The following is a 17,268-nucleotide window of genomic DNA, read 5'->3' on the forward strand; positions in this document are numbered from 1 at the left end:
TTGTTAAGTTATTTATTTATTTATTTATTTTTGAGACAGGGTCTTGCTCTGTTCCCAGGCTGGAGTGCAGTGGTGCAATCATAGCTCACTGCAGCCTCAACCTCCCAGGCTCAAGCAATTCTCCCACCTCAGCCTCTCAAGTGGCTGAGACAACAGGTACACACCATCATGCCGGTCTAATTTTTGTATTTTTTGTAGCGATGGGGTCTCACTTTGTTGCCCAGGCTGGGCTCAAACTCCTGGGCTCAAACAATCCTCCTGCCTCAGTCTCCCAAAGTGCTGGGATTATAAGCATAAGCCACCACGCCCAGCCCCACTCAAATCTTTAAAGATACAAGTGGCCACATGTTTTGGTCAGAAAATAAGGATGCATAATTTCTTTTTCATTCAAATCAAAGTGAATTAGCCCATCGACATCACTTGTACATACAAACCCCAGGGCCGGCATGAGGATGTGGCTGGTCTCCTGGGCCCCTGCTGGATGGTGTGGAGGCCCGGGTCTCACTGGCTAGGTCTGGTGCCACCCATGACCTTGCAGACTCTGGCTGTTGTGCTGCCCACTCAGGATGGCCTCCAACCCACGGCACCGCCAGGCTGCACTACGCATGCACCAGAGGTGGCTGGGACGCTACACACCTTCGTGGGCCAGGTCTCCTTTCATTTCAAACCACAACATTTTGTTTTGATTCAGGGTCAACCCTCTGGACCGAATGCTCTGACCTGACAGATGGCACAACAGCCACGCGAGGCCTCGGACACGGGACTCGCACTCGCGGGCGCAGCTGTGCGGCTAGTACGTGAAAACAGCAGGCTCTGAATGCCTCTGGATGACAGTCGGTGGAGGAGAAACAACTGCTGCCCACAGACACGGCAGCTGCAGAACTAAGCGCCCAACACCACTAGCGAAGGCCACATGGAGCTGAAGGGGCCACCCATACTGTAGAGACCATGGAAACCGAGGCCCATGGGGCCGGTGCTGGCCTGGACTGCGCCGCCCGTCCGCCTCATGCCCCCTGTCCCTTGGCACCAGCCCCGGGGCTCCGTCCCAGCTCCTGCTACCATCACGCTGGTTTGATGGTCACCTCCATCTGAGGTTAAACACAAAACAGTTGTCCAAAACATAAAGGTCAAGCCTTCAAGTTCTAAATCAGGCTCCAAAGCGCAGAGGCCTTTCAAACTGTGCGAAGCCCTTCAGTCAGTCTGGGGAGTGCAGGGGCCCCAGCTGACAGCTGGAGGGCCTCCAGCATCTGAAGTGGGTTAACTCAGCTACCAGAAGCCGGTGAGACCCTGGAAGGTCAGGGAAGCCTCCTATGAGCTGACCTGATGTCCCTCAGCAAACATCCAGGCCCTGTCTCAGCCACATCTGTACCTACCCCTTGCCAAAGCCTCTGGCTTTTGCCAAACTGAAACACCGGTTTACTCTTGTGGAAGCGCAAGCTCCCTCCACCGTGTGGGTGGGGCTCACATGGTCCCCTCACAGCCAAGGCAGCCCTGGCCGCTGGGCCACTCTGCAGCAGGGCCAGGCAGTAGTCAAGGGTGGAGAGGGCTGCCCATGGCCCTGGCCAGTGCCTGGAGCACAGCACAGTGCGTGTTGAAACAGGCAGCCAAGCAGAGCCAAGCACCTCCCGCCTGCCAAAGGGAGGAACAGGCCAGCCAAGCCAAGCAACAGAGGCCCACAGGGCGCAGGAATGTCCACGGCAGGCGCAGGGACAGAGATGGCCACAGCAAGCTCCGTGCATGTGTCAGGCGAGGAGGCCAGTGTGAGAAGAACTGACACCCTAGACCCCTTGTTGCCTCTGGTGAGCCCCCTCCCAACCCTGCAGAAGAGAGGTTCATTAGGAAAGTACAGACTGGAGCATTCTAGCCAGGGAAGCTGGCTGACGGCACATGATAAAACGGGCTGAGTGAGCCCCGCTCAGACAACTTGCTTGGGCTGTGAGGGGTGCACAGCCTTACAAAGCCAGGAAGCTGGAGGCCAAAGATCCTCCCTGTCTCCCCAGCCCTCCACACAGAGGCAGGAGGAGGGGACTCTCCGTCCCGACCGTGCAGCCACTGATGGCGTGGGCTCCTCACCCCAAGGCGGATGGGGCAGCCGGTGCCCGTCAGGAGGTGTGGAGTGAGTGCCCAGCAGTATGTCCCCTGCCCAGCACTCGCTTCCACCACCTCACTCACCACCTCTGACCACCCTGGGCGTGGCTCATGGAGAGAAGGTCTGAGAAAACGAGCAAGAAAAATCAGCAGCTGCAAAATTCCAGATTTTCAGTCTGTGCTGTCTCAAACATTCCGTGTTCTTTTTTTTTTTTTTTTTTTGAGACGGAGTCTCGCTCTGTCGCCCAGGCTGGAGTGCAGTGCAGTGGCCGGATCTCAGCTCACTGCAAGCTCCGCCTCCCGGGTTTACACCATTCTCCTGCCTCAGCCTTCCGAGTAGCTGGGACTACAGGCGCCCGCCACCTCGCCCGGCTAGATTTTGTATTTTTTTTTAGTAGAGACGGGGTTTCACTGTGTTAGCCAGGATGGTCTCGATCTCCTGACCTCGTGATCCGCCCGTCTCGGCCTCCCAAAGTGCTGGGATTACAGGCTTGAGCCACCGCGCCCGGCCACATTCCGTGTTCTTGATGGTCCCTGCTATGGTTTGAACATGTCCCTCCAAATCTCTACCATGGTGTTGGGAGGTGATCAGGTCCTGCAGGCCTACACAGGACACGAGTCCCTCGTAAAGGGCTGGAGGGAACCAGCCTCAGTCCTCCGCGTCCTCCATCTCCTCTGCCAGGTGAGGACACAGCCCCGAGGGGCCATTTTGGAAGCAGAGGCCAGGCTCTCACCAGACACCAGACATGCTGGGGCCTGGCTCTTGGGCTCCCAGCCTCCAGAACTCGGAGAAATACATTTCTCTTATTTATAAGTGACCTTGTCAGTGGTCTTTTGTTACAGCAGCACAAACGAACTAAGTCAGTCCTTTTCTTGGTACCAGGAGCTGCTCTAAGCTTTTGGTTTTTCAGTTTTCATCCAGGAGGTGCAAAAAAAACAGCTCAGCAGGTGCAGGAGAGGCCCCCATGGAGGACAAGCCTCGTGCCCTTGTGACTGAGGCTATGGAAGGCACCATCTGCTCACTAAACCCAAGACCTCCAAAAACGCAGTGGGCCTGAAGGTGTAAACACGGCCACACGCACCTTCAGCTTGTTCTTAGGTTCTAGCCTGCGAGGTAACTGCTGGCCCCGAAGCTGCCTGCCTGTCTGAAGAACTCCTCAGGTTCCAGGTGACCCGGCTGCAGGGCCACACAGGGAGGTGTTTCTTTCTCTGCAGCAGCCTCGGTCTCTCTAGAGGCAGCTGAGCGCCTTCTCTACGTGGCAAAAGCTTTGCAAAGCCCTAAAAGCACACACTTTTATAGAAACCAGCAGCTGCTCCCACACTCTGCTGGAACCATAACTGATGTACATATTTTCAGTCATCATATTTTAATTTCAGCTTTGAACACATAGCTTTGCCAATAAAAACAGAAAACGTAGCTTCGCCAGTAAAAGCCGGGCATGGTAGCTAACACCTGTAATCCCAGCACTTTGGGAGGCCGAGGTGGGTGGATCACCTGAGGTCTGGAGTTCGAGATCAGCCTGGCCAATATGGTGAAACCCCATCCCTACTAAAAATACAAGAAATTAGCCAGGCATGGTGGTGGGCGCCTGTAATCCCAGCTACTCGGGGGGCTGAGGCAGGAGAATTGCTTGAACCTGGGAGGCAGAGGTTGCAGTGAGCCGAGATGGCGCCATTGCACTCCAGGCTGGGTGAGAGAGCGAGACTCCATCTCGGGGGGAAAAAAAATAAAGCAGAAAATCCTAAATGTTTTCTGTGAAAACACGCACTGTCTCCAAGGGAAAGGCAGGGAAGGCAGTGCCCCTGCACCCTGCTCAGGAAGAGAGCAGCCCTCTGACACCTGGGGAAGCTGGTGTGAGCCTAGACTCAGAGCAGACGGCAGGGGGTAGTGGGGGGTTGAGGATGACCGCCAGACCTTCCCAGCAGTGCACGCAGACTGCACAACACACACCAGGGATGCCGGACTGGAGCTGGGCTGCACATACCGAGTCCACCAGGTGAAAGCACAGCACAGCCGGGGTGCAGGTGTGAGTGAGCATGAGCGTGCAGGGGTGCGCATGAGGGGGGGTGCGCACCTGAGTGTGCACATAAGCGTGGGGGTGAGTGTGCATGGTGTGTGTGGGTGTGCCACCCAGAGTCAGGACTAATTGTCCGGTAATACACAATTATAAAAGTTGTAGACAAAAATCAAAGCATTTCTTTTTGGCCCTGAGGTAGACAGGAGCTTGACACAAACAGGAAGTGGCAAAGCCTGGGCCTGGTGGCACACGCCTGAAATCCCAGCACTTTGGGAGGTGAGGCAGGAGGATGGCTTGAGCCCAGGACTTTGAGACCAACTTGGACAACACAGTAAGGCTCTGTCTCTAAAAAATTGAGAATATTAGCTGGGCACAGGAGTGTGCACCTGTGGTCCCAGCTACTCAGGAGGCTGAGGTGGGACGATCGCCTGGGCCCAGGAGATGGAGCCTGCAGTGAGCTGTGGTTATGCCACTCCACTCCAGCCAGAGCAACAGAGAGAAAGAGACCCTGTCTCCAAAACAACAAAACCAAACCAAGAGCTGACAGGTAACCCAGGCTAGGAGCCACCTGTTCACCAAAGGTACCACCTATTCAGGCGGTATGACGCAGGTAGGGGCAGGTGGGTGTGGGTGAAGACTGGTTGGCTGACAGGGAGGGGGTGCAAGACGGCAGATGTGGGACAAGGAGAAAGGTGGGAGCCAGTTTTTGGATGGGATGAGCAAAGAACTGGAAAGAGGGAGAGCAGGCAGCGCTGGCCCCTTGGAAGTCTTGGCGCCATCCTCCACAGCCGCGGTCAGCAGGGCTCTGGGTTTGCAGACGTGGCCCTGAAGACACTGCCTGTGTCCTCAGGGGCTTCGCTGACATTTGATGAGGCCCTCCCCCTATAAACCCTCTTCTCACCAGAAAGTGGTGACTACTATCGCACTGATGACGCTGGTGAGCAAGCAGGCCGGAGCGGCTGAATTCAAGGCAGCGCACACTCCAGGGCAGGCAAGTATCACCTGGCCCCCGCAAGAAGCAAATAAACGAAAAGCTTTTATTTCACATGGGGTTGAGTCCCACGAGCAGAATGGGGTGTGCAGCACCCACATTACTGTTCTGGCTCATTAACAAAGTCACTGAAGAAAATGGGGCAAGCCAGTGCGGTGGCTCACGCCTGTAATCCCAGCACTTTGGGAGGCCAAGGCAGGCAGATCACCTGAGGCCAAGAGTTTGAGACCAGCCTGGCCAATACGGTGAAACCCCATCTCTACTAAAATTATAAAAATTAGCCAGGTGTGGTGGTGGGCGTCTATAATCCCAGCCACTTCGGAAGCTGATGCAGGAGAATCTCTGGAACCTGGGAGGCAAAGGTTGCACTAAACTGAGATCATGCCACTGCACTCCAGCCTGGGCAACAAGAGCAAAACTGAAAGGGAAAGGGAAGAGGAAGGGGAAGGGGAAGAGGAAGGGGAAGGGGAAGAGGAAGGGGAGGGAAGGAAAGAAAAGGAAAGAGAAAGAAAGGAGAAAACAAGGAAAGAAAGCTCTGCACCTGCCAATCCTCTCTGTAAGCCCCTACCTGTCTGTGGCCAACCAAACTCCAGCACAAGGAGGGTGGGGGCACCAGAACCAGCACCAACGCCAACACCATTCCACAAGCACCGTTCCTGACCGGCACTCCTTATGGAGAAGAGAGGTTTTGAAATCACTCCCTTCAAAAAGTGGAGCCCGATCTTCCTCCCACTGAGTAAGGGCTACACAGAGTCAAGGAGCAGACAAAACCTCAGCTGGTGAGGACCAGTTCACACAGGGCTCTTTGGGGCCCACTCACGCTCACTGGGGTCACTCGCTATGGGAAATCAAGTTGCCATATCATGAACACACTCAGGCTGCCCCTCAGAGAGGCCCATGTGACAAAGAAATGAGGCCTCCTGCCAAAAGCCACATGGGTGAACTTAGAAGCAGGTCCTGCAGCCTTGGTCGAGCCTCCAGGTAACCACAGTCTCCTGACTGAGCTCCAAGGAGGCCTGAGCAGAGCCTCCCCACCGGCCTCCTGGACCCCTGAGGTGGCACAGGCATGGTGTTTGACTGTGAGGTGGCACAGGTGTGGTGTTTGTGAGGTGGCACAGGCGTGGTGTGAGATGGCACAGGCCTGGTGTTTGTGGGTGGCACAGGCATGCTGTCTGTGAGGTGGCGCAGGCGTGGTGGTTTTTGGTTTTGGGTTTTTTTGTTGTTTTTGTTTTTGAGACAGAGTCTCACTCTGTCACCCAGGCTGGAGTGCAGTGGCGTGATCTCAGTTCACTGCAACCTCTGCCTCCTGGGTTCAAGCGATTCTCCTGCCTCAGCCTCCCAAGTATCTGGGACTACAGGCGCCCACTACCATGCCCAGCTAATTTTTGTATTTTTAGTAGAGATGGGGTTTCACCATGTTGGCCAGGCTGGTCTCAAACACCTGACCTCAAATGAGACCAAGGCAGGCGGATCACAAGGTCAGGAGTTCAAGACCAGCCTGGCCAACATGGTGAAACCTCGTCTCTACTAAAAACACAAAAATTAGCTGGACGTGGTGGCAGGCACCTGTAATCCCAGCTACTTGGGAAGCTGAGGCAGAAGAATCCCTTGGACCCGGGAGGCAGAGGTTGCAGTGAACCGAGATCACACCATTGCACTCCAGCCTGGGACACAGCGAGACTCCGTCTCTAAAAAAAAGATTAAGGGAGGGCTGGGCACGGTGGCTCATGCCTGTAATCCCCCCACTTTGGGAGGCCAAGGCAGGTGGATCACCTGAGGTCAGAAGTTCAAGACCAGCCTGGACAACATAGTAAAATCTTATCTACTAAAAATACAAAAATTAGCCAAGCATGGCGGTGTATGCCTGCAACCCCAGTTACTCGGGAGGCTGAGGCAGGAGAACTACTTGAGCCCGTGAGGTGGAGGTTGCGGTGACCCGAGATCGTGCCACTGTATTCCAGCCTGGGGAAAAAGAGCAAAACTCTGTCTTAAAAAAAAAAAAAAAAAAGAGAGATTAGAGGCAACAAAGCCAACTAGGATGATGTCTCAGTAGCCGAAAAGGCTATCAAGGCCTGAGGCAGAACAACTGGGGTCAAGAGGAACGAAGATTGAATTGGAGAAACATCCAGAGGACGGGACACCAGCCTGGGTGACCAGCGCTTGCATGGACAGGGACAGGCAGGCTCAGCAAGGGGCCCAAAGCCGGGGCTACATGGATCTGAGAGATGGGACACCCCGTGCAGCTCCAGTCCTGGTCACGGCTCCAGTTCCCACACAACGGGGGTTTCTCCTCCTAGAGAGAAACCAGGCACCCACTTATGCATCAGACAGACATACACACCACACACACCACACACGTCACACACATCACACATAACCACACACAGGCCACACATCACACACACCACACACGTCACACACGCACCATGCCAGCTCACACACCACCAGTATCATACCAGACACACACCAAGCACACCATATACACCACACATGCCACAAGTCACACACACACACCAGGTCACACACACATCAACCACACCAATACACACCAAACAACGCCACACACCCACCACACACCAACACACGCACACATACCACACATGCCAACACATCCAACACACCTCAGTCACAAACGCACACCACACACACCGTACACACCAGATACACACATACCACATAAACCAGACACATGCCACACACACACACACACACACACACACACACACTTCAGCATTTGACGGCAGCCCTGCCCTCCTCCCACCAGTCTCCCCAACACACCACACACCCTGGGTGCCCATGAGCCCTGGTCCGGGGTCTGGCGAGTCCTTGCCGCTACCCACACCTCACAGTCTGCCGGGGGTACCCCATCTCCAGACTGAGCCCCATGCAGCCTCTACCAAGGGTCCTTGATCACCGACTCAGCCGACCACCTGGTCTGTCTCCCAAGGCATCTGAGAAACCCAGGGCCACCTCCACAGCAGGACTGTTGTCTGGTCATCAGTAGGTCCCTGGCACCATCATTCCCCGCCCCAGAACGTGCTGAGCCGGCAGCTCCCTCCTCCGCTCCTGTCCCTCCTGGTCCCCGCAGGGACTGACACCCACGCTGTGCACACCCCAAGCCCTGGCAAGCAGGGACGGCCTGCTTATGCTATGTCCAAAGCTCGCCACCAGCTTTCTAGCATCTACTGGCTTCCCCAGGTCAGCCCATCTCATAGCAAAAGATCAGAGCCTTCTTCTCTAAACCCTGCTCTCTGCAGAAATGTTTCATAGCAGGGAAGTCCGGGTTTTCAACTCACCTCAAGTCCCCCGGAAGAATCGACTGGAGAACCCACTGATGAGAAGAGGCAAAGCTCACAGTGCCCTCGGTGTGGCCTAGCACCAGCGTCCCGGAGGACCCTGGGGATCCCACGCAGCACACCAGCCACACTGCTCTCCAGCCCTGAGCTGTGGCCAGGTTGAGGAGGATGTGGGCCATCTGTGCCCCTTCTCCAGTTACTGTCCCCACAGGGTGCCCAGGTCCAGGCCACCCGAGCAAGACAGTGCAGCCGTGCTGTGCACAGCTCCACCCACATCCACTCTCCCCAGAGGCAGGGCATGGGCAGGCCTGTGGCCCAGAGGATGGGGCTGGGGGCAAGAGGTCGGGGGGTTGCCAAGGCCACAGGTCATTGAGGAGATAAGTTGACACTGATCCCACCCCACCCCAGCCACAGCCCCACTCAGTCCTGGCTTGCACTCAGAGTTGGCATCGGGAAGTCCTGTTAATTTCTGCCACTGCCCAAAGCTCCCCAACACAGACGACCCAGTGAGTGTGCACAGAGCCCACCCTACTCTGTCACGGCTCTGCCATCTCCCTCCCCGAGCGCTGCCAGGGCCCCCAGAGGTCTCTGGTGAATGCATCCCCTTAGTAACACAGAGCAAGACCTGGGAAAGCCTTCTCAGTCCTGTTCCCTTCCTTAACTCTGTGCCAACCACAGCCTGTGACGGCGGGTGGAGAAGTGAGCAGGTGGGCGGCACTGAGAATCTTCAAGTGGGTGCAGGCTCTCTCCTACATCCAGACAGTTTCTGCAGGAGGTGCCTGTAGAGTCCCAAGGCACACAGGCGCTGCTGGGCTCTGAGCTGCAGCATGGACACCCATCGGCTCCCACAAGAGAGGACCCCGGGCTCTGCCTTGAATGGGGCTCCCAGGACAGCCTCTTACTTCCTGAGCCATCACCACGCCAGAAAAAGTCAGGGGGCTCCCCAGCAGCTGAGGCGGGTGGCTTAGCTAGGCCAGAAACCCACAGCTCTGTTCTGCTGCTTCCCCCAGGCCACACTGTGCAAGCCTGGCCGGCCCACCCTGGGCCGTGTGTGGGGCTCTGCCTCTGCAGGGGCAGGCAGGGTGAGCTGGGTGTTCTGACACTGGGACAGGCCCCTAATCACTCCCACCCACTCCGGACGGCTCTCCTCACTCCTTTCCTCCCAGCCCAGAGAAGACCAGCCGGATGATAGCAGCTGCTTCCCAGAGAATCAGCCAGCCTCACCCCAGCACTGCCATGTCCAGATCTATGCCCTTCTGAGCCCTTGGAAACAAGAAAGCCTCACCCGGGTCATTTTTAGGAAGTCCAAGGATGGGCGTGTCCACCTGGCGTCCTCCTCACGCCTCCGTTTGCGCCGGCTCCTCTTCCCACTGAGCACGCACGGCTGTGAGCGGCACCGGAGCAGCCCGCGGTGCCGGCCGAGCTCAGGCGTGGACGTGGGGCTGCTGCTGGCCGAGGGCAGGGGAGTGCCCACACCTGCGAGTTGCTCCTGTGAGAGGGACAGGCGTCGCCTCACGGAGAGCAAGTAGGGCTCTGCGGAACACCAGGGCAGGCCTGAGCCTGCACTGCCCTCGCTGCTGTCCACGAAGCCGCTGCTGGCCGAGGACGGCCGGGGCGTGGCGGGTGAGGTGGCACTGGTCAACCACACGGCACTCCTCGGCAGGACGGCACCGGGGCTTCCCTGCAGTGTTGCGCTCCCACCACTGTTGCACCGCCTCTTGGAGACTGGAGTCCAGACCTTGGAGCTGCCAGGGCGCCAGGGGGACCGGCAGCGCACAAGCTCCTCAGGTTCTGACAAGGACCGGCAATGTCGCTTCGTCGGTGGGGCCGTGGACGAGCCTGTACTTTCACTGGGGTCCACAGTGCTGGCTGCACCCAGGCCCACACCTGGGCCCGGGGACTCTGGCCGCCACTGAAGACCCATGGTGTGAGCAGCAGCAGACAGGCCCGGCAGGAAGCAGAAATCAGGTCTCGTGGCTGCCTGGCTTCCAACGGGCCGTCCTCCACTTAAGACCTTCCAGGGACTCTGGTCTACCAGAAAAGACACAAAGAGGCAGTGGAAGAGACAGGTGAGCCACAGGGCAGGCCCAGCCTCTTCCCACCATGTGGGGTGACATCTGTCCTGGCAAACAGCCTGGCAGAGCCATCAAGGGCACAGCCCCATTGCCATCACCCCGGACGTGCTTCTCTGAGATGTCCATGGTGCACAGTGGGCACCAGCCCTGCCTGCCCTTGCCAGGTTAGCTGCAGGGCTCGGCTCGCTTCTTTAAGGGGACGCTGTGTCTGAAGGAGGTGTCAGTCTCCCCACCAGTGCCTCCCTGAGAACCACCGCATGGCTCTGCTCTCCCAACAGCCTTGCTAAAACATTCTTCCTGCATCCTCAAAACACTCCTCTCCCTCTGTGACCAGGCATCTCAAGGATGTGCAGCTTCCCTGGCCAGAACTCTCCACAGCCCCTTCTTAAAGCAGCTCAGGTCCCTCGGTAACATGGGCAACACAGGGTCACACCTGCTGCCAGGGTCTTCAGGGAGAGTCTGAGCCCCAGAAACTCCTCAAAAACCTCAGAGCCACCAGGTCCAGGCCTGGAGCCCCTCCTCAAGTCTCACTTCCTGTGCAACTGTCCTGGGGCCACCTGCCTGATGTGCTCCCCAGCCCCTCTGCCACTGCCTGCTGGTTCGGAGAAGCCTTGAGAGCAAGGCCAGGTGCATGGGCCTGGCATGGAATCCGCCTGGGCGGGGTCATCTGGACCCCCAGGACTCCCCCAGTGGCTTGTGAAGTCACTGGCCAGCCGAGAAACTTGGAGTGGAGACTGTGAGACCTGCCTCTGGGGAAAGGCCCTAGGGTGATTCTGGGGCGGCCAGGAGAGAGATGGGGGCTGTGGGGAGGAGGTGTGGAGGTGTAGGCAAGGAGAGCGGCCGGCCAGGTGAGGAGTGTAGAAAGCCCTGCGGGGCTCCGAGCCAGGATGGAGGTAGCTGGTTTGGCCCCGTGTGCAGGATGAACCCCAGGAGGCTGACGTGAGGACATCACACCACAGGCTGGGCAGAGGGTGGGGCTCGAGCCATCTGGGGCCTCACACTTCCTACTTCCTTCTACTTGTAAGAGAATCTGGTAAAACACCTTCACTTTGGTAATCTGGCGCTCAGCAAGGTGAGCCTCCTAACGGGCCTACTCTGCGTGACACAGGGTGCTGGGTGCGTCACAGTTGGGTCAGCAGGGCCAACAGAGATGCCCCAGAACCTTCACTGGGGGAGGACCTGGGACCCCAGGGTTACCTGGCCCATGAATACCGCCAGCCCCCATATTCGGAGCACCTGCTCCCCATCAGTGAAGGGCCCACCTGCAGGTGAGCCAGGCACAGACACGCCCTCCACGGCACGGACAGCAGGTGGGCCACCCAGTATGCCATGGCACACTCCAGCTGACACTACAAGCCCTGCCGGCCACCCCATCCTGTTCTTTTAGTGGCCACAGGGTGGGCCTTGCACCTTCCAGAAAGGGCGCAGCAGACCCCTGGGCCCCACCAGCTGAGGAGGGAGAGACCTGGTTGGGCCCGCACTCTACACGAGCCGTCCTGCTCACAGACTACTCTTGACCACTGGCCCAGCTGTGGGAGGACAGCAGCAGGGACCACTCCATGCCCCAGTGCAGGGCACACGAACACTTTCCTGGCTTCCGCAGATCAGGCTCATGTTCTGCATCCAGGACCCTCCCAGCCCAGGAGCCTGGTCCCAGCCCTGCTCAGGCCTCCAGCCACAGCTCCTAAAGCACTCACCATTGAGCTCCAAAGGGAACGGACGACCGCTGTTGTTCAGGGTTTCGGCAGAATACTGCAAGTGACAGGAAAGAGAAGTTTCAATACTGTGACTGACACATGAGAATTCGGCAATAATATCCCTGCATTTTCATCACTGTAGCGCATTCTACCTTTCCCGGTGTTTTCTTTCTAGTGATTAAAATAAGCACAGTTGTATTAAAACCTAACAAAATTCAACTGAGTAAATGCACATTTTTAAATTTTTTAAAAAATTTTTTATCTTTTTAAAAGAGCTAGTCTCGCTCTATTGCCCAGGCTGGAGTGCAGTGGCGCTATCTCAGGTCACTACAAGCTCCGCCTCCTGGGTTTATGCCATTCTTCTGCCTCAGCCTCCCCAGTAGCTGGGACTACAGGCGCCCACCACCTCGCCCGGCTAATTTTTTTTTTTTTTTTTTGTATTTTTAGTAGAGACGGGGTTTCACCATGTTGGCCAGGATGGTCTCGATCTCCTGACCTCATGATCTGCCCACCTTAGCCTCACAAGTACTGGAATTACAGGCGTGAGCCACCTCGCCTGGCCTCAGACATTTTTATTCCAAGCCACAGGCACGCATCCTGTCCCTGCTCCTGAAGCTCAGGCCCTCCTGCCTTTCGGCAGCCTCAACTGCAGCCATCTTTGCAAACCTCACCACCACTTACTTACTTTTCAGCAAGAACTTCAGCCAAGACCCAAGGGGCCCTTTCCCATTTGCAACAGCTCTGACACAGGCCCTGAGCCCCTAAGCCAAGCTTGGACCAGTGTGGCGCTGGTCCAGGGAGACATCCAGAGGGCAGTGTCTCCCTCCCTGGAAGCAGGAAAGCCACTGGGCATGGTGGCAACTTGAGGGTCTGTAGGGAGGGCACTAAGGGAAATGCCACAGGGCTCTCTTCCCTGCCCCATGAAATCTCAGGGAGCTGCTTGGCAGATCGCGGCTTGGAGGCCATTATGTGTCTTTTTCCCTACGGGGAAAAGGGACATGAGACGCCCTGAATCTGGACTCCCTGAACAAATTCTTAAACTCAGACAATTGGGGAAGTTTGAACGCTGACAGGATATTTAGAGATATTAAAGAATCTCTGAGGGTTTTAGGTGTGAAAATGACATTCTGGTCATGTGTCTTAAAGTCTTTCTCTTTTGGAGATACAGAATGAGATATCTGCAGAGAAAGTAGGTCTAGAATGCACTATGAAATCATGGCAGGAGGGGACTGGGTGAAGGCACAGATCAAACAAGGAGCCCTGAGCTAATGGCATCCGCCTCGCTGGCTCACTGAGGCCGGGCCGTGGGTATGTATGAAGACATACTTCCACACAAAAACTCACACATGAATGTTTGAGTTTCTACTCTGTACAACTGTCTACACTTATTTTTCATAAAAATACTATTTTAAGTCACCTTTGAAAACATCAATTTCTGGCCGGGCGCAGTGGCTCAAGCCTGTAATCCCAGCACTCTGGGAGACCGAGACGGGCGGATCACGAGGTCAAGAGATCGAGACCATCCTGGCTAACATGGTGAAACCCCGTCTCTACTAAAATACAAAAAAAAAAACTAGCCGGGTGAGGTGGTGGGCGCCTGTAGTCCCAGCTACTTGGGAGGCTGAGGCAGGAGAATGGCGTGAACCCGGGAGGCGGAGCTTGCAGTGAGCCGAGATTGCGCCACCGCACTCCAGTCTGGGCGACAGAGCGAGACTCCGCCTCAAAAAAAAAAAAAAAAAAAAGAAAACATCAATTTCTATTTTTATACAATGAATTGGCTATCTAAAATACTGACTTGTTTCCGTGAATGTTAGAAGTAACTTGTGTTTAGATATTCACAAGTTACGTGGGCGAGCTGGTCTCACATGTAAACAATCTATCACTGAGTAACTGGGTTTCTTCAACACAGGCAATCACGCTGTCCTCATCACAAAGATCAAAAACCCGGCCGGGTGCTGTGGCTCAGGCCTGTAATCCCAGCACTTTGGGTGGATCAGCTGAGGTCAGGAGTTTAAGGCCAGCCTGATCAACATGGTGAAACCCCATCTCTACTAAAAATACAAAAATTAGCTGGGCTTGGTGGCATGTGCCTGTAATCCCAACTACTCAGGAGGCTGAGGCAGGGGAATCGCTTGAACCCGGGAGGCAGGGGTTGCAGTGAGCCGAGATCGCGCCACTGCATTCCAGCCTGGGCAACAGAGTGAGACTCCATCTAAAAAATGAAAATAAATAAATAAAATTTTAAAATCCTGATAAAGGCTGGGCGCGGTGGCTCATGCCTGTAATCCCAGCACTTTGGGAGGCTGAGGTGGGTGGATCACTTGAGGTCAGGAGTTCAAGACCAGCCTGGCCAATATGGTGAAACCACATCTCTATTAAAAATACAAAAAAAAAATTAACTGGGCATGGTGGCGGTGCCTGTAATTCCAGCTACTCGGGAGGCTAAGGCAGGAGAATCACTTGAACCCGGGAGGCAGAGCTTGCAGTGAGCCAAGACTGCACCACTGTACTCCAGCCTGGGCGACAGAGCAAGACTCCATCCCTTTCAAAAAAAAATTAAAAATTAAAAAATACGTTGGGCATGGTGGCACACCCCTGTAGTCCCAGCTACTCAGGAGGCTGAGGCGGGAGAATCACTTGAGCCCTGGAAGCAGAGGTTGCAATGACATGCTAATACTCCACCGCACTCCAGCCTGGGCAACAGGGCAAGGACTCCATCTCAAAAAAAAAAAAAGTAAAAGGTTTACATTTAGGGATAAAAGGTTTGTCCTCCCATTTCAGAAAGAAACCACCGCCATATTCACAGGCCATGTTTTAAGAAAACAAGAGTCACTGGGAAAAACCATCTTCGACAGCAACAGACTCAACAGTGGCCCTGGCTGGCCACTAATAGAGCCGGGTCAGCAGGAGCAGGAGCAGGAGCAGGCTGTGATGGAACCCTCATGACCACTCACCCTGCAGGGCCCCCAGGGATCCTGTCCCAAGGCTGAGGCTGACCGAGGAACTACCCACACTGCCTTCTCTCTGTCAACGGACAAGTGCTCCGTAAAGAGATGAAGAACAGGAGGGAGGAAGAAGGCAGGGGCTGAAGAGCTACCTACTGGGTACTATGCTCACAACCCGAGTGCAATATACCCAAGGGGCAAACCTGCACATGTACCCCCCGTATCTAAAATCAAAGCTGAAAACAAGAGGTTTAAGAGTGGCCACCTAAAGCACAGAGGATGTGGGGGCCCGTGGGTCACTCCAAACCAGGACATCTGTCCAGACATCTCACAGGCCCGGCAGCCAAGCTGTGTAGCCACCTCCCTGGAAAGCTGTCCACGCCCTGGCTGACATCCACTTGCCAAAAATGTCCTCGGAGGCACACAGCCATCTGACAGGCACGTGCCACTCTGTATCCTTTGGTCTTGGTTAGAGATTCCTTAAAAACGTTTTCTCCATTTAATCAAAAGGAAAAATGGGGCCAGGCGCGGTGGCTCATGCCTGTAATCCCAATACTTCAGGAGGCTAAGGTGGGCAGATCAGTGACCAGCCTCGCCAACATGGCCAACATGGTGAAACTCTGTCTCTACTAAAAATACAAAATTTAGGCCAGGCACGGTGGCTCACACCTGTAAGGCCAGCACTTTGGGAGGCCAAGGCAGGCAGATCATGAGGTCAGGAGCTCGAGACCAGCCTGACCAACATGGTGAAACCCTGTCTACTAAAAATATAAAAATTAGCGTTGCCTGGTGGCACACACCTGTAATCCCAGCTACTCAGGAGGCTGAGGCAGGAGAATTGCTTGAACCTGGGAGGCAGAGGTTGCAGTGAGCCAAGATTGTGCCATTGCACTCCAGCCTAGGCAACAGAGCAAGACTCCATCTCAAAAAAAAAAAGAAAAAAATTTAGCCGGGTGTGGTGGCGTGTGCCTGTAACCCTAGCTACTCGGGAGGCTAAGGTATGAGAATCACTTGAACCCGGGAAGCGGAGGTTGCAGTGAGCTGAGATGGTGCCACTGCACTCCAGCATGGATGACAAAGCAAGACTGTCTCCAGAAAAAAAAAAAAGAAAAAATGGGAACTGGCCACGGTGTCTGGAAAGAACATGGCTCTGCAGCCAGCAAGGCACTGAGACATCAGACAAGCACTGCCTTCCTCACCTCAGCCACCCCTACCCGTGGGCTGACAGCCAGAAACATACTGACTACAGGACACAGCTAGCACTGCCACAGTCACCTCGGTCATAGTGGCCCTGAGCGCCAGGCCCCATAAGCAGTGCTTGCAAAGGTTCAGGCCACATGTCACCTCCCACAGCCCAACGCCCATGCTCACCAGCTCTCGGGAGGAGAGGCTTCAGCTTGGACACTCAGACAGTCGCTGGAACCCCCTGCGGTGAAGATGGGTCACACGTGTCCGGCCCAAAGGCCTAAGACCCACAGCTTTCCCTTCACCCTCTCATTTCCATAACATGCACGGGGCTACAAATGCAGCGTGCTCACGCCTCCAGAGCCACGGCCAAGCCAGGCCCAGGACAGGCAGGTGTTCCAAGCACCCCTGCTGGCTCTGAGGGCCTGGCAAGACCCTCCAGGCTAGACATCAGCCACCTCCTTCTAGATATGCCCTCTAACCAGGGCAGCTGGGGGGGGGATCCCGAAGGTGGCACATCCAAAGTTCACTTCACCATGACTGTAGGAAAATCAGTCTGCCTAATCTGCCTGTGGGAAGCTAATGTGGTGATCAAATCCAAGACAGAGACTCCCTTGGGAGGTGGAGCTAGGAGGGGAGGGACAGGGAGGCCAGTGGGGCACATGCTGCTGCTTGATTGGATGTAACAGGCACACCTGCGCTTGGGGCGCCAGCTTCCGTGTGTAAGTCAGCCTTTCAGTAAAACCTTATCTTTTTAAATAGCAACTCAAGGCATTTCTTTTTTTTTTTTTTTTTTGAGATGGGGTTTCGCTCTGTTGCCCAGGCTGGAGTGCAGTGGCGCCATCTCAGCTCTCTGCAAGCTCCGCCTCCCGGGTTCACACCATTCTCCTGCCTCAGCCTCCCGAGTAGCTGGGACTACAGGCACCTGCCACCACGCCCGGCTAATTTTGTATTTTAGTAGAGATGGGGTTTC

General features: G+C 55.5%; 1 protein-coding gene across 3 annotated transcripts in view; it reads right to left on the reverse strand.

Moving 5' to 3' along the window:
* FAM53A (family with sequence similarity 53 member A) overlaps positions 1-17,268 on the reverse strand; it is a 37,622-nt gene that overhangs the window by 2,711 nt on the left and 17,643 nt on the right. For 2 of the 3 annotated variants that reach the window (XM_017876220.1, XM_017876221.1), the window contains 2 exons: positions 12,166-12,220; positions 9,679-10,424 (listed from right to left, as the gene is read on the reverse strand). In XM_017876220.1, coding sequence (XP_017731709.1) covers positions 9,679-10,424; positions 12,166-12,220 — 801 coding nt within the window. Of the gene's footprint in view, positions 1-9,678; positions 10,425-12,165; positions 12,221-16,481; positions 16,537-17,268 lie in introns of all 3 variants that reach the window. The other variant, XM_017876222.1, reaches the window with a different exon arrangement.

The sequence above is a fragment of the Rhinopithecus bieti genome, unplaced genomic scaffold (assembly GCF_001698545.2).
Source record: "Rhinopithecus bieti isolate Rb0 unplaced genomic scaffold, ASM169854v2 scaffold_9581, whole genome shotgun sequence".
NCBI lineage: Eukaryota > Metazoa > Chordata > Mammalia > Primates > Cercopithecidae > Rhinopithecus > Rhinopithecus bieti.